Raw genomic sequence first — 25,558 nt, 5'->3', positions numbered from 1 at the left:
ACTCTGCTAGCGGCTCAACAGTGACATAGAGGCAGTGAAAACATCACAGATGCACACCAGCCTTTCTGGAACTTTTAGTGGTTTTGCATAGGTTCTGCAGTCCTCTTTAGCAAGTAGCTTTGAACAGTTTTTCAGAGTAAGTAGTACTGTGTCAAGATTTTGACTTGGATTATTTGGATGTGTGGAATTCTTTTCGGTGAGGATTCTTATGTGGTGAAACAGAAGGTCTTAGTTTAACAGTTGAACTCAGTCAGTCATGGTTGCCTTTTGCAGTACTGAAGTTCCGTAGGCCATCTTTCATATAAAAATGAGTATGAATCATGTCATGGTTTGGGAATGGTGTTCCCCAATGTAGTACTCCCATTAAAAAGAAAACCATGCGCTGCTCCCCTCCCTCCCTTCCTCTGGTGGGAGACACAAAAGGCAGAGATCATGGTTGAGTTGAGAACAATTTACTGGAAACAGCAATGGAATATGAAAGCAAGCAGTAACAGCAAGAATGTTAATAGCAAAAGTATACAAGGAGGATGATTCACATGGAAGATGCTCTCCATGCCTGGGACACCTAAGCAATGGTGGGTGGCTTCTGGTGACTGGAAAAGGAACAATGTTCTTGGAGGAGACCCTTTCCCCTGGCACTGATACAAGGTGGCACTGAATAACGTGATGTCTTGTCTATGTCCCATCCTGCTGATCTGGGCTGGAACCGGGATGATGCAGGAAAGAAATTCTGGAAAAGTTTCAGAAATCAGGAATAGGACTTATTTTTCTATACATGAACAAAACTTCTGTTTCTGAAAAAAATGCTTTGAAGATTTACATTACTCATTCAAATATCTAGAATGAAAGCAGAAGCTAGAGTTCTAATTGATATGAGTTGTTTTCGTGGAAATGTTAGCCTGGCTTGTGTTTTTCAGTCAAGTATTTCACGGTGATCACAAATATAAGTGGTATTTCCCTATCACTTTCTCTAGGTTTTGTATTTGCAGATTAGTTCAGGACTCAGAAGGAGCTGATAACCTTTGTTAGGGCTGCAATGTCCTATGAATTAGGTCAAATTTTATATTAATGGCTGCTTCTACTAGCTTGTGTGAGTTAGCTATTCTTTTCCTTTTAGGTACTACAGGCAAATCATAGGACTTGATATTTTTATTTAAAGAGGGAAATATAAAAATAAGGAAATCACTTCTGTTACACATATAGCCCTTTTCTTTTTTCTCTCATGTTAAAAATGGTATTGTCAACTTTGGAAGATCAGTTGGAGGATGGAGAAGTTACTTAGGGTTTATGCAGCAGTGTGTTTCTTTTTCAGCTCGGTATCTTAAAATCTTCCTGCATCATCTGGATTTATAAAGGTTTATCTCTTCCTAACCTGGGGTTACTTGGGGTGTTTTGCATCATGCTGGTCTCTGCAAAGAAGGCAGACATGCATATCAGGCTATGTGTGGCATCTGGGTATCAGCTGGCTTTCAGTGCCACCAGATTTGTAACTCTGCACTACAAATAGTCAGTGTATGTCTCTTGCAAAGCTGATGCCACAAAGTAACTGCTCTTGTCTTAAATATAAGAATGAAGGTATTTCTCGGTGATATTCCTTCTTTAAGTCATTTGCCATCTCTTTTACTGAGTACCAGAAAGGCCAGAAATGGAAATTCAGAAGAAGAATTAAGTAGCTTAATCATCCTCAGTGTCTACAAACTGCACATGCTTGTTTTATAAGATCACTGTGACACAGAGCGCTGAATCATTTTAAAGACAACTCCTACTTGGTCTACAGTGTTAAGTCTTGGTCTTTATGGGCATTCTGTGCCATTTTAGATGCCATAAGACCATCTAAAAAGAAATAGTTTTTTATCTCCTTAAATTTTTGCTGTCAAAAATATTAAAATTCTGGAGAAGATTTAATCCCTCATGTACTAGTTGCCTTTTCTATTTCACTTGTGTATTTTTTGTACAATTACATTTGCTCATGTTTAAAAAGTGCTGTCTCATTTGGATGACATGCATGGATGTGTCAGGACACAAGGTTAGGTATTGGGTCACACATGAGAGTGCGATAATTTTTGATTCATTAAAAGTGTATAATCCAAATTTAGATTCTAGAAATTGCAATGCCAGAGTAAACTTAATGGTATATCTCAATAGAAAATGGTTTAAAAATTCTGATATGGATTTATATTCCATCAATGGTTTAATAACTGCTTGTTTTAATAACTTCATTTGGTTTAACTTGGCATTTATTACATTTCTTTTCACAGAGTCCTTCAGAGTTGTTTCTCTGTTCTATGATTAAATGCTGCCTTATCTAGGACAGCCAGTTGGTTTGAGGCTTTTTTTTTTTTTGTTTTGTCAGACCAGTACTCTGTCATAATTGATTGCCCTTCCTAAGGTGCCTTTTAGGGATCAGGCGTTCTGTTGATCCTCTGTCCCATCGCTGCTTGTAACCTATCTCTTGTGAGTCTGTCATACTTTTCTCCTTTCTGTAAAGGAACTTCTGAAAATAGATTTTTAAAAAAACAAATGTTTATATTTTTATTGTGATAGTGCAACCCTTTAAGTAATAAAGAAAGTTTGTGCATTTGACAACTGCAATTTTAAAGGCAGATTCTTTCAATTATCTCTAAGTTAATAGTGTAAGGCTTAGTCCAGTTGCTGTCCAAAAAATATTTTTCTTAGGGAAGACAATTAGATACATTGAATAGACAGTGAATTTATAAGAAGCCCTAATGGGAGTTTCCTGTGATTTCTCAAAGTCTTGTAGTCCAAATAAGAAACTGCAATCAGTGTTTCAATGAATGAGCGGTAGTAAAATAGTTCAGTGCATTTTCAGCGAAAATATTAACTCCCCCGAGTAAAATGAATGTTGCTAAATCTAAATTAGTTATAACTATGCTATTTTAAGGGTATTTTAAGTAAGTATCTGCCCAATTCACATGATATTTATGAAAACTAGTCCTATCCTGTAAAAAATATAATAGCTGTCAGTTATAGTTAAACTCTTTTAGTTTAATGCAATTTGCATTAGTTTACCTCTTGAGAATCATCTCATAATGTAGGATCTAATGGAAGCTGCAACTCTGACTAATACTTTTAGGGAGTATCCTCATTATGGACTCTGCAACCAAGTTTGGGTGGGTGGGAGAATATTACAGAAATCACCCAAATTCTATGGGAAAATCTTCTTTCTAGCTACATCATGTGAGGGACGGGTGTCTGAAGAAGAGTTAATGAAAGACTTAATTGAAAATTTCCATACTGAAAAGTATGGAGAGAAAAAGAAATTGAAAACATGGGATTGCAGTTTTTGTGTTTCCTTCAGGCGGTTATGCATTTATCAAACTTACTTGCTTTCCAAGTATGGTAAGATTTTTTTTTTCTTTCTGGAGTCAACCATGGCACTTCTTGTGTGTTTCCCTTTTCAGAATATTAGTTAGTGATACAATTTTTTTCTGAGCATTTTAACTGAAATTTATATGGAAATGAAAAAGTATTTTTATGTTGTGTTTTGTCATATGATTACATAGCTGCTAAGATAATTGGCTGCTTTTCAGAACTAAATTGAGCCAGAGAACTTCCCAGTAACTAGAAGTTGCTAGAACTTTGGTTTTGGTTCAAAGCTTCTGGTAGGTGTTGAAGTTTTCATAAATAAAGAAAATTAAATCAGGAGTGATTGAGGCACATATCACCTTAAAGAAAGATTATTGGTAGGTTTAGGCTTTCTGTGTTAGGAAGTTTGTGTTGTGGGCCAAGTGCTGATATGAGAATCCAAACACATGTGCGGAATGTTTCTATTTGAAGTAAGTTGAATAAATAATATTTAATTTATCTTTAACCTGTAACAACTCATCTTTCATCAAAGAAAACAACCCAGCTTTAGATTTTGCAGGGCTTTGAAAACACTGTGTGGCAGCCACTGACAATGCACTGCCTGACCTCGCTATGTGCTGTTCTTCTTGCTGAAAAGGCATGCAGGAGGCACACTGACAATAACCTTTCAGCTTGGCACTTTTACAGTGAGAAGGGCTTACTGTGTAAGCATTAGGCTTAGCATACCATACCTTGTTTTAATTACAAGTTCTAAGAAGGTCATCTCAGGTCTTTCATTCTTTGGGGTGGATAGTTTAAATTGCATGCAGTTCACATTATAGCTTGTTGGTTATTTGAGTTAAGTGCAAATTTGTAGACATATGAACAGTAAATATCATCTTGGAACAAATATGTAACCTTATGAAAAATTCCAGTGTCTCAACTAGAACTCTCCTACGCCCTTTATTGTGCAAAATTTTAATAAGTGCAATTTTTATCTGCCCAGTCCCTGTCAGTATTAATAGATACTTGTAAGTCCTTGATATCCACAACCAGCTGCAAAAATCTATTTATATGCATTTGCTCACTCTTTCTAGCTGGTTCCCTCACCTATGGTGCATGCTACTGGAATTGTTCAGTATCATAGTGACTGTGAGGATTTCAGAATGCATGAGTAACTTATAGTGGGTTTTAATACGTTTTGTACGTGTTTGTGTCGGACTGGTGATTGTATTTTAAAAGCAGGATTCTTTTGCTTTCTCTTATTTCCTAAATTCTGTATTACACTGAAATTCTAAGGGTAAGTGTAGGAACAACTTACCCAGTCTCAGGGTTTCTGCATTTCCCATTTTAGTAGATTGCCCTACACAGTTATTTCTGAAAGAATTGATTTTGAAGTGAATACTAAACTCCCTAATTTTACTCCCTAAATAAAGTGAAGGGAGTTTCTCCCTGTCTGTAGTGGTTTATCGGATCTTGTGAGAGGAACCTAAAGACAAAGGGTTGCCATCAGTCTTTACGCAGAGATCCATTTTTGCTGTCTCAGACTGGATATTACTTGTGGTAGCTAAAGGAACTGAGGATCCAGAGTATTGGAAATGTATAATACAGAAGGCCAGGTAAATTTTGAAAGCAAGCATGTAAAGAAAAGTACCTTCAAGTGACCTGTATTTTGCACTTTACAATTTTTCTGTTAACAGAATAATGGCATTGAAAAACTCACAGCAAAACAATTTATTTTGTAAGCATATCTATTGTCCATTTTGTGTGGCTCCCAAGAGGTGAAATGTAAATTCTTAAGAGGCTTGGGAAGCAGTCAAGTCTGGGACAGCAGTAAGGTGTTATGTGAGATATCATTAGTTTCAGAATTAAACCATGTCATTTTGTGTATCATGTGTTCAAGGGGGATGTCAGACATGAGGTTTGTGTGAAGAATTTGGGCTTACAGAGTGAATTCTAGAAACAGAAGTTAAATTCTGCCCAAGTGCAGCAAACTGTGCAAAATTGGGAATCCTTGTTTTGGCTTCCTTATGAGTAGCCTGGAAAATGTCCATTACAGGGAATTTGAACAAATATGAGCAAAAAATCTTGGACTGCATTTGATTCAGATTATTTTATGGGTCATATGTTCCTTCCCACCACTTCATCCTTTCCTGTGAAGAGCCAGTGAATGTTTATAAGCTCTCTGCTTCTCTCATGCGCATTTTTGGCGTATTTTGTACTTTTGTTTCTCTTTTGATAGAATCGCATGTTAGGCATGCTTATTACAGGGGATGAACTGCTGGAATATTTTTTGAGCTTGCTTTTTTAATGGAAACAGTAGTTATGGAATCATGCATTCCCTAGGAACCTCACCAATCAGTCAGCCAGGAGATATGAAATACCATGGATCTGCTTTCTCAACAGCAGCAAGACTGCACTTGTAACATAAACATTATACACAGAGCTCATTATTATTTTTTTCCTATTGCAGGGGGGGGTTTGTTTGTTATTACATCCCTGGAGGATGAAAGTATGGAGAGTAGCCATGTCAAGAAGGACTTGGGAATGAAAAGCTGGAAATGTGTGCTTGCAGCCCCAACAGCCAAGTGTGTACTGGGCCAGTACAGAGCAGCGTGGTCAGGAGGGCTGGGAGGGGATTCTGCCCCTCTGCTTCTCTCTGGTGAGACCCAGCTGGAGCACTGCATCCAGCTCTGGGGTGCCGACCAAAAGAAGGACATGGACCTGTCAGACTGAGTCCAGAGGAGGCCACAAAGATGCTTAGAGGGCTGCAGCACCCCTCCTATGAGGAAAAGGCTGAGAGAATTGGGACCTGGAAGAGAGAAGACACTGAGGAAACCTTGCTGCAGCCTTCCAGTACTTAAAGGAGCCCCATAAGAAAGATGGGGGCAAACATTTTAGCAGGGTCTGTAGTTCTTGAACAATGGGTTATGGCATTGAGCTAAAAGAAGGTTGATTTAGTTTAAGGATTTTTATGCTGAGGCTGGTAAAATGCTGGAACAGGTTACCCAGAGAGAGATGGTACATGCCTCATCCGTGGAAACAAAATTCAAGACCAGGTCAAACAGAGGTCTGTGCAACATGATCTGGTTGAAGGTCATTGTAGGGGCATTGGACTAGATGGCCTTTACAGGTCCCTATCAACTTCAACTATTCAATGCTTCATTATAAATAATAGGCATTAATAATGGTTTCTGTCTTGGTGGAATCTGAGTGGCTGAATGAACAAACATGCTATATTTACTGGAGTATCAGTGCAGCACACCTGTGACATTTTATCCCACTTAAAACAAACAAGCACGAAAGCAATTGTCTTACTGAAGATTTTACAGCAGATATGTTGTAGATATGTGGTCTGAAATCTGGAGTTCTTTATATTTATGGTCTGTGCTTTTCTTTCTTGACTCTTGCGCAGAAAAGTAATGGTAGAGTTTCATCTGCATATCTAAAATTGCCATCTTTGTACTAGATTGGTATGAGCTAAAAATATATTGGTAACTGTCTGTTATGACTAAGTTGAAGATGCATGTTCTTATTAATCCATTTCAACTTGGTTAACAAGTTTATTATGTACAGAATTAATAGCAATTCCATTTGAATCATATAAGCCAAACTTAAATTTTAGATTGTAAAAGGAGTTTTTTCCTGTAACTCAAGTAATCTTTGCATAGTATGGAGTATCTGCAGTAACTCCTTGTGAAGATCAAGAAACCTACTGAACAAGGAGAGATGTCATAGGTCTAATCTACATTTTCTTTATGTTATGAAGAAAGAAAGGTGTATGAGATCTTAAATAATGTCTGTAAAAGTCTGTGAAATGAGGCATTTCAGTAAGGTATGATGTTGAATTTTTGTGTTCTTTTTTCTGTGTGCACAGCTGAAATGTCTGTTGTCAAGACAATGGATCTTTATCTTAGTCTGGGTTAAAAAGTGAGAGCATTGCTTCTGTATACTTGTATAGCTCAGGCTCCTTGAGGAATGACTATAGTAAGTGTTGGATTTAACATGGGCAAAATTCCACTGGAAGATGTGTTGAGTTCTTTGTTCTTTTCCTGTATGACCCAGAACTGAGCAATACCGAACAAAATTGTAGTTTGATTGCTTTAGAGAAATCAATGGCCCTCTCTCTAGTTGTGTGTCCTGTCAGGTTTAATTGTAATCATTTGAATTTTTCAGAATACATTACATGTATGGAGATCAGTATTTTTGATATGATATGCTGGAGGGATCTCAACATATATTGGTACTGTAGTAAAATATACCATATAAATGCATAAAAACCAAGCATGTTTCATAATTGCTGGGCACAAAAATTTACAATTATTTGATTTATGATTACAAGTAAAACCAGGATAGTCACACTGGTTATTGTTTTTAACCTAGTGTTTAGCATTTGCCTTGAACATTTTGAAAACTATTTGCAGTGTTATTGGATATTGCAACCATTTTAGCAATATAATCTGGCCCTAATGCACTGCTTTCTTCTGCTGTAAGCTTTCGATAAAAGAATATTTTTGATTGAAGCATGAAAGTGTGTTTCTACCAAGCATGGACCTCAAGTCCATGCCACATAAATGCATCTTTTCCTGTTTCCAGATGCATAGTTAAGGTCACTTAGGAATTTATTCTCATGTCACATTACATAAAATTGTGCTGCTATAAGAGAGCTTAAATGTTAATGTTTTGAAGGTAATTTATGGGTGGTATGGGAGAATTAATACTCGAAACAGTAATAGAATTGGAACCAGCTGTGGAAGCTACATAGGAAATTGTTCTTCCTTCCTGCAGTAACAGAGACATGCTCTAATTTTTAACCCTTGTCCCCCTACCTTCACCCTGTGGTTGCAGATCTTTGCATGACTAGCTGACAAACACACACACACACACACACATACACTTTTAATTCCTGAATTATTTTGTAACTGTTTAGACAACTTCAGTCATTGTTACTAGGTAGGATGTTCTGCATAAATTTCTGTGTCTCAGGACCCTGAAGTAAATGTTTGAATGAACATATTTTACAATAACAGTTGGAGAACTGTTGAAAAGTGGAGTTGTTGGACATATGTCTCTCTTGAGCTGTAATTGTTTAGATTGCTGACTGTAGTGTGTTTGCTAAGAACAGTAGGATCCCTAGCAAATGTGAAAAACTTCACCAACATTGCTGAAAACGCAATAGCATATTCCTTGTGGTAGAAATCCCACATGGAATCTGTGGAACAAAACTCTACACAAGCTGAATGTAAAATGGGTGAATGCATAAGTGAGACCTGTTTGCATCTAAACTAAGCATTTGGCACTTCTACTCCAAACACTTAAAAGTTCAAAATTATTTGTCCTTTCTGATTTCATAATTAAACTATTGTTTGGAAACCTACCAACCTGAACAGAGCTTTCAGAGTTAGTTTTATTTCTCCTCATTGTCAGCTGATCTAGGGTTTTGTAAGCTGTTGTACTGTTGCAGAGTAAATGGAAGTTTTCCATTATGTTAAGACAAAGTACACTATTCAACTCTAAGGAATAACCTTAATAAAGGATATGCCTGACTGGAAATGCTAGAGATTTTTTTCATTCCTAACATGGCAGGTAGCAGTAATGTTTTGTATTTTTTTACTGTAGTAGAACTGTGGCTTGATTGAACACGGGTGCTTTTTGGTGGTATGCGGCAGTTGTACATAATGTTTCAGGAAATTTTTTTTACACACATTTGAAACTGAGAAGATAAAGATGAAACAGGTGGGTGGTTATGTGAGGGAAATGTAACTGGAACTCTCAGCTTAAGTAAACCTGTCTCCCAGAAACTGCAGAGAAAACTTGAATAACTCCAGGCAATTTTAGATTTAAATCAGTTTTATCAATGATTAAAGCTTGTTTTAGAAAACACTCAAGAGAATTTCTTTGGTGTACATTGTGAGAACAATTCCCAGGTCATAAGTATTAATATAAACTATAATTTCATAAATCAAAGGCTTGTTACAAATTTAGAAATTTATCTGAATGAGATTTTGGATTCTAGATGAAAAACAGCAACCTCCTGAAATCTATCTAAAAGTAGCCCCGAGAAGACAGATCAAGCAGGCTTTTTGCTGTACTTTAGAAGTATGATGTTTATATCTAAAAAAGGTGCTCTCAAACATGCTGAGATTCTATTTTTAATACCTTTTCTAAACTACTAAGCCATTGGAGTTTTTTCAGAAGGGGATGTACTGGTAAGTGGCATGAAAGGGCAGGGGAGTGTTAATTAATATTCCCTGTCTTGTCATGGCACAGTCTCTGAGTTACCATTTGATCCATCATCTAATAAAATATGTTGTATCTGGCCTATAATAACATAAAAAATAGTTATTTTTAGCCAGTCGTGTGTTGGAATAAAGATGTAATCTAAGGTCTTTTCCCATGCTGGTTGGACCTCACAAAATATTTTGGTTCAGATCATAAGAAAAAATTCCACGAATCTGTGGATTAGATGATGTTGAAAGAAACTAGACACAGTACCATTTCCATATTGAATAACTATATTCACTTTCTGTAGGTATTTGAAAGGAAGCTCACCTACTTAAAGCACCTTTTAAGTCATGAGTGCACACCGAAGCAATACCTCTTAGTACACTAAAGGAAGAATAATATCTCCTTAATCTTCCTGTACTTAAAATTCAAGATGTAAGGTCTGTGCTGTTTTGACTTATCCAAATTAAAGGCTAACTGGGAACAAGATCCTCAATATTTCTGTTAATTTTGAAGGTTTTCTGCATTATCGATGTTTTTCCATGAGTAACAGATACTGTGTGTGTTTCCTGGGAATGCCAGCCAGGATAATTCATACCAGTGTTTGCATGCATCCTCCTGTTTTCCAGAATATTTTCCTTTATCTTCTTCAGACCAGAAATTTAAATAATACAGACATGCATGCCCTGATTCATCCAGTGTAATCAAGGCATCTATGCTAGGAATTCAGCTGCTTTGCACTGCCATGAATAATTCATAAAGAGGAGAGGTTTCCAAATGATTCTGGTTTTTTGGTGCACTGATTCTTCTTCTTGAGTTATTTGCTTATTTTTTAAGGCTATATAGGAAGTCTGAAGTTAGTGTTTTCCGTGTTAAGATGCATCACATTTAGAAACTCAGATTATGTGAATCTGAGCCAAGCTGAGTTTAATACCATGCAAGTTTGAATGAGAATACATCTGTCAATTCTAACACCTAAAAGAGAGGAAATTAGAAGTTGTTGAAATGTCCTTTCAAATCTATATGCTTCTTTCTGCATGGAAATTTGTGGTTAATGCACTCCAGTAAACCCAAAAATATTTGTATTTTTCTGTTTCTGTAGAACAGTATCTTACCCATCTCTCATGTTGTGATTTTTCATACTCTGTCTTTCTCTTGAGTGTTCACTTGTGCAACCCTACTGTATATCTTACACGTTTATTTTCCGTTTAATTTACAGAGGAAAAGAGTGAAAAAATGTGACTTAGAAAACCTGCCCATTTTACAAGTAATATGGTTTTAATCAGTGCATGGTTGTGGAACGAAACATGACATCAGTGTGTGTTTGTTTGAAAAATGAGTATAAAAAAGAACAGAAAAAATAAATTAGCACTCTTACTACTGCCTTCACCTTTCACTGCTGTCATGGAAAATTTGTCTGGGTGCCTAACAGCTTAAAACATTTATCTAGTTTAAAAAGAGGAATGAGGCATGTTTCCTTCCAGATTTGGAAAATACTACCCTCAACACCCTTTTATCTTTCTTCAAATAGTATTTCAGACCCAATATTGAAGAATGGAACAGGATTCTGCTCTCTCTGTTCATCATCACTAAAACAGTCTCTTAATTTCCTTCACTTTCTTATTGAAGTTGGACATGAGGTAGAAAGGAAAAAACTGCCTGTTTGTGGGTCTGAGGGTAATTCCAATACACGGAGGTTGTGCAAGTGTCCCCCTGTGAAGTTTTATGGACTTCTGTAACTTCTTTACACTAAAAAGAAACATTTAGGTTTTATTTTAAGTGATGTGTGAAAGTATTTGACCTGTAAACCCAACACATTTTGATACAGACGTTAGCAAGCAACAACATGAGTTGAAGACTTCTGTTATTTGTACTAACATATTGTTGTGCCTAGATACTGTAGCAGTTGGACCAGATTTCTTTGGTGGTTGAGATAAACAGTGGTTTACCTCCAGAATTCAGTGGTTTTCTGTGGTATTTTATCTGCCTAAACTGCACAGGTTGTCCAGGGATATTGTGGAGTCTCCCTGTCTGGAGACATTCAAAATCCATCTGGGCAAATTCCTGTGCCACCTGCTCCAGATGACCCTCTCTTGGCAGGAGGGTTGGACTGAATGATCTCCAGAGGTCCCTTCCAACCCTGACAATTCCATGATTCTGTGAAGAGCTTGTTCTATTGTACCTGTCTGCTTTGGGAATTAGTGTGTCAGATATCCCATCCTTTCTGTTGTGATCATTGATGAGTTGTCTGCCCATATTTTTGTCCTTAAAATGTTTTAAGAGCATTCCCTTTCAGTATATAATGCAATTTACAGTATGAACGTTTTTATTAGGGAACATATAATTTCTCTTTTTAACTCCTTCCTGACACTCTTGATTACTTAATTTTACTTATGATTTTTCAATTCTGTGCTGGAGAAGTGGAAAAGAGAAATTTGTTAGTATCTGGTCAGAAGGTAGATTTCAGCACTATACTGAAATCAGTTAGTCTGTCTGAATATAGTCAGTCTGTATGCTGCTGTACAAAATAAAAGTCTTTCAAGGGGTCTCAAATTTTACTGCTCTCCCCACCTTGCCCCTCAGCAGTGTGGCATTTGCTTTTCCATGCAAAATAGTAATTTTGGATGGGAAGAGAATAAGCTTTAAAAAAACTTGAAAAAAACCATGAACATTACATATTTAAACAAAAGGCACAAAATTGAAAAGTTCTTTTTTCTTAATTGGCAGAAGGCCTGGGATTTGAATGATTAAAACTTGGCTTTCTGTGGGGAGTCCTTTTTTGGGAGTTGGAATTCCTGCAGTTTCTTGAGTAGATGGAGGTACTTTCATTACCAGTTGTTGCTAGGGTTTAGCGTTCCCTTTCCACTTCAGCTATTTCTGCTGCCCATTTAGGGTTCCAGTCATTTCCATCTGTCTTCAAGTCAGACAGTAATTATCTGTGTCAGACTAGCTTTGTGATATTTGTTCTGCAAAACCTATAGTTTCACCAGAAATGCAGAAATCTCTGTAAAGTATAGCTCTTGCCTCCTTCTCGTCACTCCTGCCCATGAACAGATAGCATTTTCCCTGTGGAGTATACCAAACCAGAGACCCAAAAGAGCAAGGTATTTTTACACTTGGAGCAGAAAGGGTTTTTTAGTATAGTAGAATCACAGAATTATTGAATGGTTTGGATTGAAACGGACCTTAAAGGGACCATCTCTTTCCAATGCCCCTGCGACTAAACCAGGTTGTTCAGAGCCCCATCGAGCCTGATCTTTAAAACTTCAGGGATGGGACATCCACATCTTCTCTCAGCAACCCTTGCCAGTGCTTCACCACACTTACAGTAAAGAATTTCTTCCTAGTATCTCACCTAAGCCTACCTCCTTTAAGTTTAAATGTATTTCCCTTTGTCCTAATGCTACTTGTCCTTGTGGTAAGTCCCTCCAGCTTTGTTTGGGCCCCCTTTAAGTACTGGAAGGTGCTATAATGTTTCCCCAGATCTTTCTCTTCTCCAGGCTGAACAATGCTCTCATCCTGTACTCACAAGATGTGCTCCAGCTCCCTGATCAATTTAGTGGTTCTCTTAAGGTATTTAAAATAGGTAGTAGCCAAACCAGCTTTAACCTTTTGTCTTGCTTAAGGCAGGGAAAGTGCTCACCTTTTAGTTCAACCAGCTGTAGTTTTGCACTTTTTTTCTCCATGCTGTGCCATAGCTCTGCTCTCACAAATGAGTAGTCTTTTCAAGTTTCCAGGAAGACAGTGTTTCAGGAGAGAACTGAGAACAAAGGAGCTATCCAGAAAAGGAAACTAATATTTTCTTCCAGGGCAGCATATGGTATTGAAATCCTCAAAGAAGGCATGATCCTTTACAAGGGCAATTGAAAACACAGAGAAAAAAGAAGTGTTTTTCCGCAATAAATTGTAGTATTGTGGGCACCCAGAAAAGTTCCTGTTTAAGGGCCTGGTGTGTGAAAGATTACCTAGAGCATTCAAGTCTCTCTCATACAGTATAATTTCCATTTAGTGATATATAGACCTCTGCAAACAGAACAGTAGAGGTTCTTACAGGCATAAATGCATTATTTTCCCCTTCTCTGGTTGGGCCATGAAAAAGCGAGTAATTTTGGTTTACTTGATTTTTTGGTTTTGTCTTTGATTTTTATCAAGACATTCTGGAGAGACTAACCTAGTTTCAGCCTCTGTTGGCTACTGGCATATTTTCTGAGTATTGTTTGAGAATAAGGAAGCTCCCAAAAGGAGCAAGGAAAAAAAATCCAAGATATTTACTGATAGGGGTGCAGTAAATAGAAGAGTATTATTAGGCACGGGAGTTTAATGCTCAACTAGAGCTGGAATTCCCTGAAAAAATTGGAACTGCATACTGTGGATGTGATGCTGATTTTAGTGTCCCTTTGCAGAAATTATTTTAAAGATAAGACTATTAATTTTGAGAAAAACTGTGAACGCTTAGAATACTCTATTTCACAGATATAATGCATATTAATCTTATGTCAGCCAGGGAATTGAGAATTTTTGTACAATTATTAGGAGATATGTCAACACCATAACTGTTTTCCTCTGTTTCTGTGGAAGAAGAAATTTAAAATATTGTCTTTTCTTCATGGGCTTTAAAAAGAAAATAACAACAGCAAAAAAACCCAAAAAACCAAACCAAACAAAAAAACCCTAAAAAAACCCAGAAATCCTGTAAAGATTTTTATCTCCTCTAGTTTTAATTACAATACAAACTTTGCAGAACAATACCAGTGAAATTATAGAATCAGTTTGTGTAAACTTAACATCTGAAATCCAAGCAACAGCTGAAGTCCTGGAAGTGCAGGTACACTTTAGGCAAATTCTACCTTTTCAGTTTTTTTCAGACTTACAGTAATATTCCAGTATACATAATATCCAGATGTTCAAATCAGCATAAATGTATTAACTGTATTTCCCTTTCAGAGTGTGGAAAAAATGGATTTTATGGCATTCTTTATTCTTTGGAGTGTAATAACTGGAAAAGTGGTAGTTGCATCTGATTATCTTATGTGCATATAGGCATGTGCTGTAGCACGTTACAGACACAGCATTCTGAGTTATTTAGGAAGTTCATAGTTAACTAAAATAGAATGAGCCACCTTGGTTTTCTTGTAAATGTTTAGCTCATTTGAAGATGTTATGCCAAGATACGTTCCTGGATGTTGTTATCTTAATTTTTTGTTTGGAATAGTCTAAACAGTTACTTTAACTGTTAGGCATCCCTTGGACACTGCAAAGCTTAGCACCAGTAGCAGTCGCCAAATGTCTGACTTTCAGGCTCAGGATGTTTGATTTATCAGGTGGCAGAATATATTCCTATATGTTCTTCTCCCCTAAATTAAGTAGGCAGAATACTGTTCAATGTAAGTGTGGTATACAGCAAAAATGTTTTCATATTAGTGCTTTACTCTTCTCTTGAAAAAAGATATTTAATTATTGTCACCTGGAGCAACTAGCAATTAAAAGAAACTGTTTGTTCTAGTTAATTTTGTTTATTAATAATTTTTTTTTCATTGAATTACTGAAAGAACTCTTAAAGTAGATAAAATACCCTCTGAAAATTAAATTCAGTGCTGGCATGTTACAGACATACAATACCTACCTTTGTGGTAAGGTATATGAAATGAAGAATTTTATAATATTCCAATGCAGAAAAGCAACCTTGCAGTGATTAAGATAAGAATGCAGCAGAAGGTTTCTGTGAAAGCCTTTGATTCACAGAAGTAGTACATCTTTTGTTGTGGGTGACAGTTGTTGTGGGTCAATCTTGGAATCCGTTTCCTTTTCACACTTTGGTTTTTATGGAGTGTGCTTGGATGGCAAGTATAGGCAGTGGCTATTGAGCAGTTTTTTACATCCCAAGAACAGCAAATACCAGTTCATAGTGTAGGGAATGACAGAGCATTGAAAACTTAATTCGTATTATAATTATACCTTCCTCTGTGTGCTTTATAGTGTCAGTTGAACAATAAACTCATTTTCATAATCACAGCTTTGCTTGGGAATTTTGAGTTACAGCTGCTTCTCAGCTTCTAAGCCACTGAGTCATTGGAAGTGTCACTTAATGGGGTGTGGGCTTTACCTTTTAGGATGTCTTGTGTAGCTATTGGTAAACCTTTACTGTTACCTTGTGGGCTGACATGGCTGGATGCCAGGTACCCACCAGGCAGCTTTATCACTCCCATCCTCAGCAGCATGAACTGGGAGATGAGAGTAAGATGAAAAAAAATCTCATGGATCAAGAGTAAGGCAGCTTAATGAAGTAAAAGTGAAGAAGGCCACATGTGGAAACAAAGGAAAGCAGAAGATTTACTCTCTACTTCCCATCAGCAGGGGATGTCCTACTGCTTCCCAGTAGGGCTTCAGTGAGCAAAGTGGTTGCTCTGGAAGACAAATAACGAGTGCATGTGCACAACCCCCATGCCCTCCCCCCTTAAAAATTATCTCATTTCAACCCCTCTGCCATGGGCAGAGACACCTTCCCCTAGATCACGTTGCTTGGAGCACCATCCAGCATGGCCTTAAACATTTCCAGGGATGAGGCATCCACGGCTTCTCTGGGCAACTGACTCCAGTGCCTTACCACCCTCAAAGTAAAGAACTTCTTCCTAATACCTAATCTAAACATATCCCCTTTTACTTAAAGTAAAATTAAAAGAAGGATGGATATGGCTAAACCAAAGATAATGAAACTTGCAGTTTTATCAGAGAAAAAAGATGGAACTGATAAAGAAGATAAAACAAGTATGAAGGAAATGCTATAGAGACTTTCTGTGAATCATGAAAAATAGTGAAGGAATTGGCAGAGATGAATAAGGAGAGAGATTAAATGTGTAATATAAAATGTGCCTAAATTAAAAAAAAATTCTACTTTGGCAACAGAAGATTATAACAAAGATGTCAGGTATCAAGACGATAGATTGTGCCTGTTTTAGGAAATTGGAGTGGTGCCAGATAAATAAACATTTTGAGAGTAATGATTCACATGACCTTTGTAGAAAGTTGCTCAAAAATACTTGAGTACTTTCGTTACATTTCTTTCTGTGTGAATTAATGTCTTCCAAAGAGAAAAAAAAAAATATATATATATATATTTTCCTGCTTTCGTCTTAAGATAGTGTAATATTTTAAAAACAATTATTCATCATATTTTTGGAAGTATATCCATGAAAATAAAAGTGTGAAGTCAGTCTCTGCTTTATGATTTTCTCATTTCTCCTCCTCATGTTTGTGACTGGTGTGACAGAAACCTTTCTTACTTTTACAGATATATTTCATTAGTGGGTTTTTCTGGTGATAGCACCATTTTCACAGAGGTAAATTTTCTTCTTTTCCAGAACCCTGTCAAGAAAATTCCAGATTCTCATGAAATTACACTCCAGCATGGAACAAAGACAGTAAGTGGTAACACATTTTCAACCCTTCATGCTTTTCTAGAACTGTTTCAGTCTGTGAAATAAGTTAACAAATACTTATCAGCTAAAGTTCTAGAAACAAATTTTTTCCTTAATTTGTTATTTTAGTTGGTGTCTTAGTGCCATTCAAAGTGTGTTTCAGGATCACCTCTTCAATTCCTTGTACTAACGTAAACACATCTCCATTTGACTCAACTGTAATCTCATTTTCATCAAGTATGCTCTCTGTAATTGTTAGAGTTCCTCTTCTAGGCTAGACCTTCCTAACAGATAGTCATGTATTTAGAAAGGTCTAATCTAGACCTTTCTTCGGTCATGGGTTTAAAGCAGAATGTTATTGCTGATGACTTTTTTGCAGCTGAGTACTTCATTCTACTTCAATCTTTTAGTGGCTTTTAGACACTATTCTCAATTTCTTGAAGTCTCATTTTTCCTTGTCTTTGCATCTTTTCTAGATTTTACCTTCAATATTGCTCCTTTGCCTTATTTTAAAGAACTACAATCCACAGTCCACAATTGGGACAACTATTTTTTTGCTCTATATGTTTCTTTCTCTGTGTAATCACAACTTCCAACACACATTCAATTGCTTTTATGGGCTGACTGATTGAAGACCTGTAAAAGATGCACTACTTTATGTTAAACAAAATAGAGTGAATTTTTCTACACACAGTGCATGCAACTGTATATTAATTTCTGTGAATTACTACTAGGTTTTGTAGAGTCGTGTACTAGTGCAAATCAGTTTCCCATTTTACATGTGACAGTATCTGCTTCTGCAGTATGTTTCTTGAATACATGTCCTAACAAACTTTGCTAGGTAAAATCTTTGGTTTATTTTTCTCTATATAAAACCAGTAAGTCTTTTCATGGTTTCTTAAGGAATAAGCTCATGTTATTTCTAAATAAAATGACTTGTAAAGTGGAAGTTATAGTTTTGCAGGACTTCTGAGATATTTTGACTGCAAGAGAATGCAGCTGTCGTCACCTGGAACAGAGGTGCATTGGAATATGGGATATATATAGCACAGTTGGATTAGTCTGGATGCAGTAAATTAAACATGTAATTGAAAAAAAAAGATCTCTTCTGTAAAAGGGTTGTCTTTTTGGGGTTTTGTTTGTTTTAGAACAGTGAAACTACTTGCCCATGACCTTAGACACATAAGGATGGGAGCAACTTCATACCTTGACTTCGACGTTTTGCCTCAATGTTTTTAAATTGTCTTCTCATTATGTTCCTACAGTGTACTGTATTTCAGCTAAACTTATACATCCCATCTGTACCTCTTCAATCAAATCAATGTGGATTTGATGATGACTCTATTCCTGTGCAGCTGAGAAATCTCAGAAAAGATTTCCCAAGCTGGGGAGTCTTTCCAGAAACCTGATTAATTTCCCAGTTGTCTTGCTTGTACAGTGTAATAGGAATTACTATTCCCAATGAAAGTTCATATATATATATTTTTTTTTCTCATAGTACTTTTGATATATAGGTGGGTATGAGAAAAAATATGTAATCTGTGCTTTCTAATATCTCATGTCACAACTGCTCCCTCATATAGAAGTTGTTGAATAGAGAACTTGAGTGTTCTGATTAATCTGAAGATGCCTCTTTTTTCTGCATGTCAGAAATCATGAATGAAATGGTGAGGGTTCAAAATTTCAATTTAAGTTGTAAAAAGGGGCACATTCCTTTTGGAAACACGTAAGAGATAACACATCTGAAACGATTTCTGAAAGTGAATGCCTCTCAGTTAAAGCAGGACATTTGGATTAAGGAGGAGTCAGTTGCCTGGTGAATAGGACTATCATTTCTGCCACATCGTGTTTTTCTTGGAAGTACTATTTTCAGACAGTTGGCTATACTAGGGCATTGTGTGTGTGAAACACTGTGAGGTACCTGCATTTGGAATCACAGAATTTTCTAAGTTGGAAAGGAGCCCACAAAGATCAGGTCCAACATGTTGCCCTGCACAGCACTGTCTCGAAGAGTCACACCATGTGCCCAAGAGTCTAGTCCAAACTTGTTGAACTCTGTCAGGTGCTGTGACTACTTCCCTGGGGAGCCTAACCACCCTTGGGTGAAGAACCTTTTCCTAATACATTTTATCCAGAAGGACTCTGAGAGAGAAAGTATCAAAAGCTTTACTTATATCCAAAAAGATCACATCAATTGGCTTCCTTCAATTAACTGGATAGTTACCTTGTCATAAAAGGAAATCAGGTTTGATAAGCAAGACTTGTCTCATGAAGCCAAGATGGTGATGACCAATGACTGCATTGTCCTTCTTCTTGCCTTTCTTGAAAACTGGGACAACATTTGCCAGCTTTCAGCCAGCTAGGACCTCTCCAGATTCCCAAGACTGCCTGAAAATCATCAAGAGAGGCTTTCCAATATCATCAGCCAGCTCCCTGAGGATTGTCAGATGAATCTCATCAGGCTTTGTAGATTTGTAAGATCCACCTGGAGCAGTAGATCCTGCACAGTTTCAGGGCTGGCTTGGAGCTGATCATTCTCATAGTCATGGTCTTTCAGCTCAGGGCACTGAGAGTCCCTTGATCCATCAGAGGACAGAGGCAAAGAAAGCTTTAAACATCTCTGCCTTGTCTCTGTCCTCTTTGTGATGCACCCATCCTCATCCTGGTATGGGTTGATGTTATTTCTATACTGCCTTTACCCATTACTGTATTTGAAAAAAGTTTTTCTTCTCCCCTACGGTTCTGGGCAGCTGCAACTCTGGTTAAGCTTTGGCTGCACAGATTTTCTCCTTGCAGTAGCAAGCAACACCTCTGTATTCTTCCCATGTCACCTGACCTTGCTTCTGCTGGGCGTACACCTTTCGTTTTTGCCTTATTTCCAAGGTAAGATCCCTGCTCAGCCAAGCTGGCCTTCTGCCTCGCCTGCTTGATTTCCAACATTTGGGAATTGCCTGTTCCTGCCTTAGGTGGTGATGTTTAAAAAGTGACCAGCACAGAGCTGGTCAGGAGCAGTAGGAACCTAAAAGACAAGATGACTGGAAATGAGTCTTTGGTAAAATAAGGAATAGCTAAGTGAACCTTTTCTACATGAAAATGGAAAAATAAAAAAAAAAAAGCCCACTCTATTTCATGCAAGGAAATCTAAATTCTAGGAAAGCAAACTGTCCATCTCGAAGAATAAATTTCGTTCATACATGATGCTTTTATTGGGACAATGTTTTCTGTGGGTTACTTTTTCCATGAACTTGTTTCCATGTTTTAAAGTGTTTTCTGTGGGAACTATTCAACAGTTTACATGGGTTTTAAAGGTCTCCATAATACAGTGTATATAGATGTATACTAAAGCTTTGGAAAAAAAGTACAGTAGTAGACTGATATAGCTTTGAGACAAGTTTTTTGGTGGTATTTCTATGTGTCTGCATTAAATCATAGGGACTGTCAGTACTTTCCTTATATATGTGTAAAGAAGATACATATAGCTAAGTATCTTTATGCAGATTACTGTAATTTTTATACATCCATATCTAGAATTTTTAAAATAGATTTAGACATCTGAAAGTAATTCCCCTGAGTTCCTTTCTTCCTATAAGACATTCAGTGTTGTGAAACTGTCGTCATGACATTCTTCTCAGCTGTTACCCTTCACTTTGAAATGAAGGCTTTTCTGTCATTTATTCTGTATACAATTTTTTAGTTAGGAGTTTTTTCCCCCATGGTTTTGTATAAGTCTGAATGGTTTTGGTGAAGGGTAATATTATTCTTTTTCCTTCAGAATTTTCTGAAGGCTTATCTCTTCAAATGCCTTTCCTGACTTTTTATAAAATAATATTATGATGATGGTCATCATTATCGTTATCCTTACTACTATTAGTACTACTACTACTAACTACTGCTGCTACTGCTACTACTTTATTGTGTTGGAGATTGTCTTTCTTCTTACTGAAAGGGTTTTTCAACCTGATGATTATCTGTCTTATAAATGTCAGAAGACCCATGTTTTGTCCAATGGTTAAAGTAATCTGCTGCTTGCAGTCTAGGTTTTACCCATGTTCTCCATTAAAACCTAAGCATGAATTCCATATGCATTTGATCTTTTCATGAAAACTTCTTTGGGCATTTTAACATTTCAGATTAGGTGTAATTTTGAGTAATTCTAAAAATAGTCTTGTTTTATATACTTTGACACAACTTTTTAACATTCTGTTGTGTAGATGACTTAATTTTTGAGAATTAATCTTGTGGTATGTAAATTAATTAAGTACATTGTCTAGCTAATCTTTTAGTAGTACTTGAAATCATAGTAGTAGATACAATATTTTCACAAATGAGAAAGGAAAAGAAATAATTTTGAAGGTAAATTATTTTATATAATTATTTTATATCATTTCCAGTGAAAGGCCTTCTGTTATCTCTTTTCTCCATGTGGTGATTTGAACACTATGATTTATTTTAGTACATGAAATATTATTTATTGTGCTACAGAACACTGAGATTCTTTGAATAGAGAATCAAAATAGATTTTCTGTAAAAATCCCATTTTACTTGACCTATGATTTGAGAATAACAGATGAGTAATAAGCATTAGCATTCTTTCTTCAAAATTCTGAATAGCTCTGAGCAGCTGGTTTTGTATATAAAAAAATGGGTTTTGAGAAGTTATTTTGACCTGTTTTGTTACAATAGTATAATTTTTAAATCTGTGATTTTAAAAAAAAAGTTTATACGCTATTTTATTATTCTCTTTCTTTTTCAGAAGAGAAATTTAACTGAGCAATGTGTATGTGCATGAGCTGTCTTGAATAAACTTAGAATCTTAAACTGGTGGATGTTAAACTTCGTTATCTTGCTAGAAATACTGCTTGTACTTTTGATGGAAAACTAGAGTACAATTTTCTTCATAGAAACAGAACTTAGGTTTTGCAATGAGATGATTAGGAAGTAAACACTGTAAACTATTTTTTCTCATCTATCTTTAGTGGCTTATTCAGACTATGTAATTTTTACTTCCGTTCTTCCCACTTCTTCAAGAGTACTTAGACTTTCTTCGAGGTACTGAAATTTCAAAATGAAAATACAGCTAAGATATTTTAATAAGAAACCAGTGCACTGGGTTGTTTCAGGCTTGGGTTTGGTTTTTCTGTACTTTAGTAGCATTTTATATTTTAGTGACACCCTGAAGAATTGTAGGGGGGAAAAAAAAAAAAGCTTGAATGGTTATGATTTGTTGTTGTTGTTGTTGTACAGGTTTCTGCTTTGGGATTGGATCCTTCAGGTGCTCGTTTGATAACTGGTGGATATGACTATGATGTAAAATTTTGGGATTTTGCTGGAATGGATGCCTCTCTCCAAGCTTTTCGGTCGCTCCAGCCTTGTGAATGGTAGGCATGAAGACTGCCTTCTGCACTTAATGTTCCATGTTAAGCTCCTGGTAGAATGCACAAAAGCCTTGCAAGACACCATGTTTAAAAGGCTCTTGAATACCAAGGAACATAAAACTAAGAACTTGGGTGCTTATTTCTTTTCTTGCTTTTTATAGTGACTTGCATATTTTCCCCTTTTAGAAAGCTACAGGTGAATTTGCAGATGAAATTGTTAGGAGCCCATCACAAAATGAACCTCTCAAAGAGACAAGTTGACTTTTATAATTGTAACTGAAATTAATGGAATATATTTTCTGTATGTGCTCTGCTTATATAAAGTTAATTAAGAAGAGAAGCAAGTTAAAGCAATTGATCCCTTTGTGGAGAGCCTCTCTAGCTGCTGCCAGGATTTCTGAAGGGAAGTGTGATTTATTTAATTTTTGTGAGGTTTCAGGAAGCACTGGTCCTTTGCTATGCAGTGATCACTGAATAGCAACATAGTTGAAATACCATCTTAAAGAAAAAGTATGCTTACTTAGATTTATTTCTATATTTCTGTATATGCAAATTGAAAAGAAAATGCAGGAAGCATTTTTAGGGAGTTGTTTCTATACTATCCGTATTGTTCAGTGGTAATTTAGAAAGTAAGTGAAGTGAGTTCTTTTAATTATTCCAGAGAACTGGAATACAGAACTCTTTCGACAGTAGTGGACACTGAACTTTCAAAAAAATATATTACATCAAACAGAACACAGTGGTTTTAGCAATGTACTTTCCAATGTCTAACTTATGTGGCACAGTTTATGAGGTACTTTGGTATGCTTAAAAAAGGAAATTAAAATTTATTATACACAGAGTAAGTAGTACTTAGAACGTCTATTTTTATCATTACTATCTTAAAAAGCTACAGCTGAGTTTTGGTCAGTTTGGAAGGCTAGAATGTGTATAACTGACTGTAGATATGTCAAAAATACAGATAATGAAAGATGAGAAAACTTAAGGGCTATTATCCTGAAGAGGAGCAGAGTAGAAAGGGATTCTGCTGTTGTTCTGAAGTGTGAAATATTAAAAAAAAAAAAAAAGTCTGCTTTAATGCATTATGCAATTTAAATGTCTTTGACAGACCTTGACTTCTTATCATAAACTGAAAGATGGCATATTTACTTTCAAAACATAATTAAGTAAACATGCCACTTAGGAATAAATAAGTAAGTTTTCAAAAGTAAAGTGACATTCAGACTTTTCTGGTGTGAGTTTCATTTACATGATTAGTTAGCAGGATATAAATTGTATTGTCCTTCCTCTGTCATAACTGAGCAGAAAGAGCTGACAGTCTTTACTCCCACAGTAGGAAATTATTTTAATGAAGCATTTTCAAGTTGAGCAGAAGAGTGCATTCCAATTTAGTAGTACTTGCTCATAATGGTATAAAGCATAAATGTTTTATGAAAACCACAAGCAGACTGTATGTTAATGTTCTATTTCAGGGAGAGCTTGCAGATAAATTGGTAAGCTCCTTTTGGCAAAAAACTAATGGTAAAAGATGAACTCAGAATATTTGTTATTCCTGACACCGTTCATTTAGTGTGTTGCAAGGATCTCACAAGTATTTTTATATAAATGTTCTTTGTGAAATTCTTTTGCTTTGAGTACACTGATGTATAAATGAAGTACTTAAAACATAAACATGAAATAATATTAAAAATAGACTTGCCTGGTGTTAAGTTTGGAAATTATACTTACGTTGCAAATCTCATGAGCTAGTTTTGGGGGTTAAAAAAAAATATTCAAATACAACTTCTGAATCGTATTGTAAACATAAAACTGGAGCTGTATCTCTGTCTGGTAAAAAGATTCAACTTCAAGTTCTTTTATGCTGACATTGAGACAAGCTGGTGAGCACAATGTGGAATATTATATAACTTATGTCCAGGTGTATATATGTTCTTATATTACTTTTTTCACTATGAAGTTTATTGCAAAGGCTATTAGCATTCACAGACTTGAATTTCAAAGAATTCTGAGGAGTTCTGGTATGGAAACATTAGGTGTTAGGAGAAATCCAGATCTGGAGCCATAAATTTAATTTGATTTTAAAAATGAAGGAGTCTGAGATCAATTCTGTATTGTCAAGGCTCCATTTTGTAGCATAATATCAGGTTACTCTGTTAATTTCTCCTTGGATTTGTGATGTAAGGTTAAAAAAAAACCAGCCTGACAAAAAACTAGTACATTCAAGCCACACGTTAGTGTTAAAGCCAAAAGCAAGTGTAAGGCAAAGCTGTTATGTGTGTAGAAAATATTTGTGTGTCATGATTCTACCCATGTATGTAGCTCTGTTCTGCAGGTCCTGGTACAAAGTGCTGTGCACATTTGGCAGCTTCAAACCAAAATGACTTGGATTAATGCTATTAAAAGGGACTGTTTTTATAAGTTTCCCTAGACTCTTGCTATAACATTAATAAGAACCAAAAATATTTTCTTAAAGAACTGCCTCTGCAGAGCCTCACTCTTGGTCATGTTCCAGTAAACATCAGAGAAGTGGTCACTTCTGGGACTTTGCAAATACTCTACTTACAGAAGCAATTTTTAGACGTGATTTTAAAAGTTGTGTTGCACTGTGAAGAAGGTGTGAGGTTTGGTTTTTTCCCTTTTAGGTAAAGGTTATGGAATCTTGTCTCTGAAACTAATTTTTTCATGACTGAATTGATAAATTATTAGTTATATTCCATGGTGCAAGGTGTTGTAAAATCAGTTACTTTTGCTTACTGGGTGAAATTTTAAGATGGAAACAAACTTTGTTCAGATGTGCTGGTACAGAAGTACTAAGTAGCAATGAGACAACATTGTTTGAATTATAAAAAATGATAATTTTTGTTAATGGCATTAATGTATGTGGTTTTATTTCTAGTATTTCAGTGTCTGAGAATAGTTTTTTCAGAAGACTCTGTGAGCCATTATGTATTGTGGGTTATTTCAGACATCAGATTTTACTTCTGAGCTGTTTGTTCTTACCTAGTGGTCAGATTCTCTTGATGCATGAGATGCATAAAGTGAAAATAATGTGTTAGTCTAGTTTTTAGATATTTTTTTTTTTATTCTTATGTTTCAACAGTGATAAGTGCAAAATGTGAACGTGTGCTTTGGAGATGCTGGCTATTTTCTTTTGGCAATTTCATCTTAAGAGTATGAGAAACATAACCTAATAAGTACTTCATTCTGTATACAGTACTCAGGTGGAGCTCAGGTATA

The 25,558-nt window shown here is 36.1% G+C and overlaps 1 protein-coding gene across 1 annotated transcript in view; it reads left to right on the top strand.

Moving 5' to 3' along the window:
- Positions 1–25,558, top strand: part of WDR70 (WD repeat domain 70) — a 126,336-nt gene that overhangs the window by 15,226 nt on the left and 85,552 nt on the right. Inside the window, exons 6-7 of the mRNA XM_085042170.1 lie at positions 16,890–16,949; positions 22,191–22,324. Of these exons, the coding sequence (XP_084898296.1) occupies positions 16,890–16,949; positions 22,191–22,324 (194 nt within the window). The remainder of the gene's footprint in view (positions 1–16,889; positions 16,950–22,190; positions 22,325–25,558) is intronic.

Source organism: Lichenostomus cassidix, chromosome Z, assembly GCF_008360975.1.
Source record: "Lichenostomus cassidix isolate B80296 chromosome Z, HeHo_3.0, whole genome shotgun sequence".
Classification (NCBI taxonomy): domain Eukaryota; kingdom Metazoa; phylum Chordata; class Aves; order Passeriformes; family Meliphagidae; genus Lichenostomus; species Lichenostomus cassidix.
This window is presented reverse-complemented; position numbering and strand designations above follow the sequence as displayed.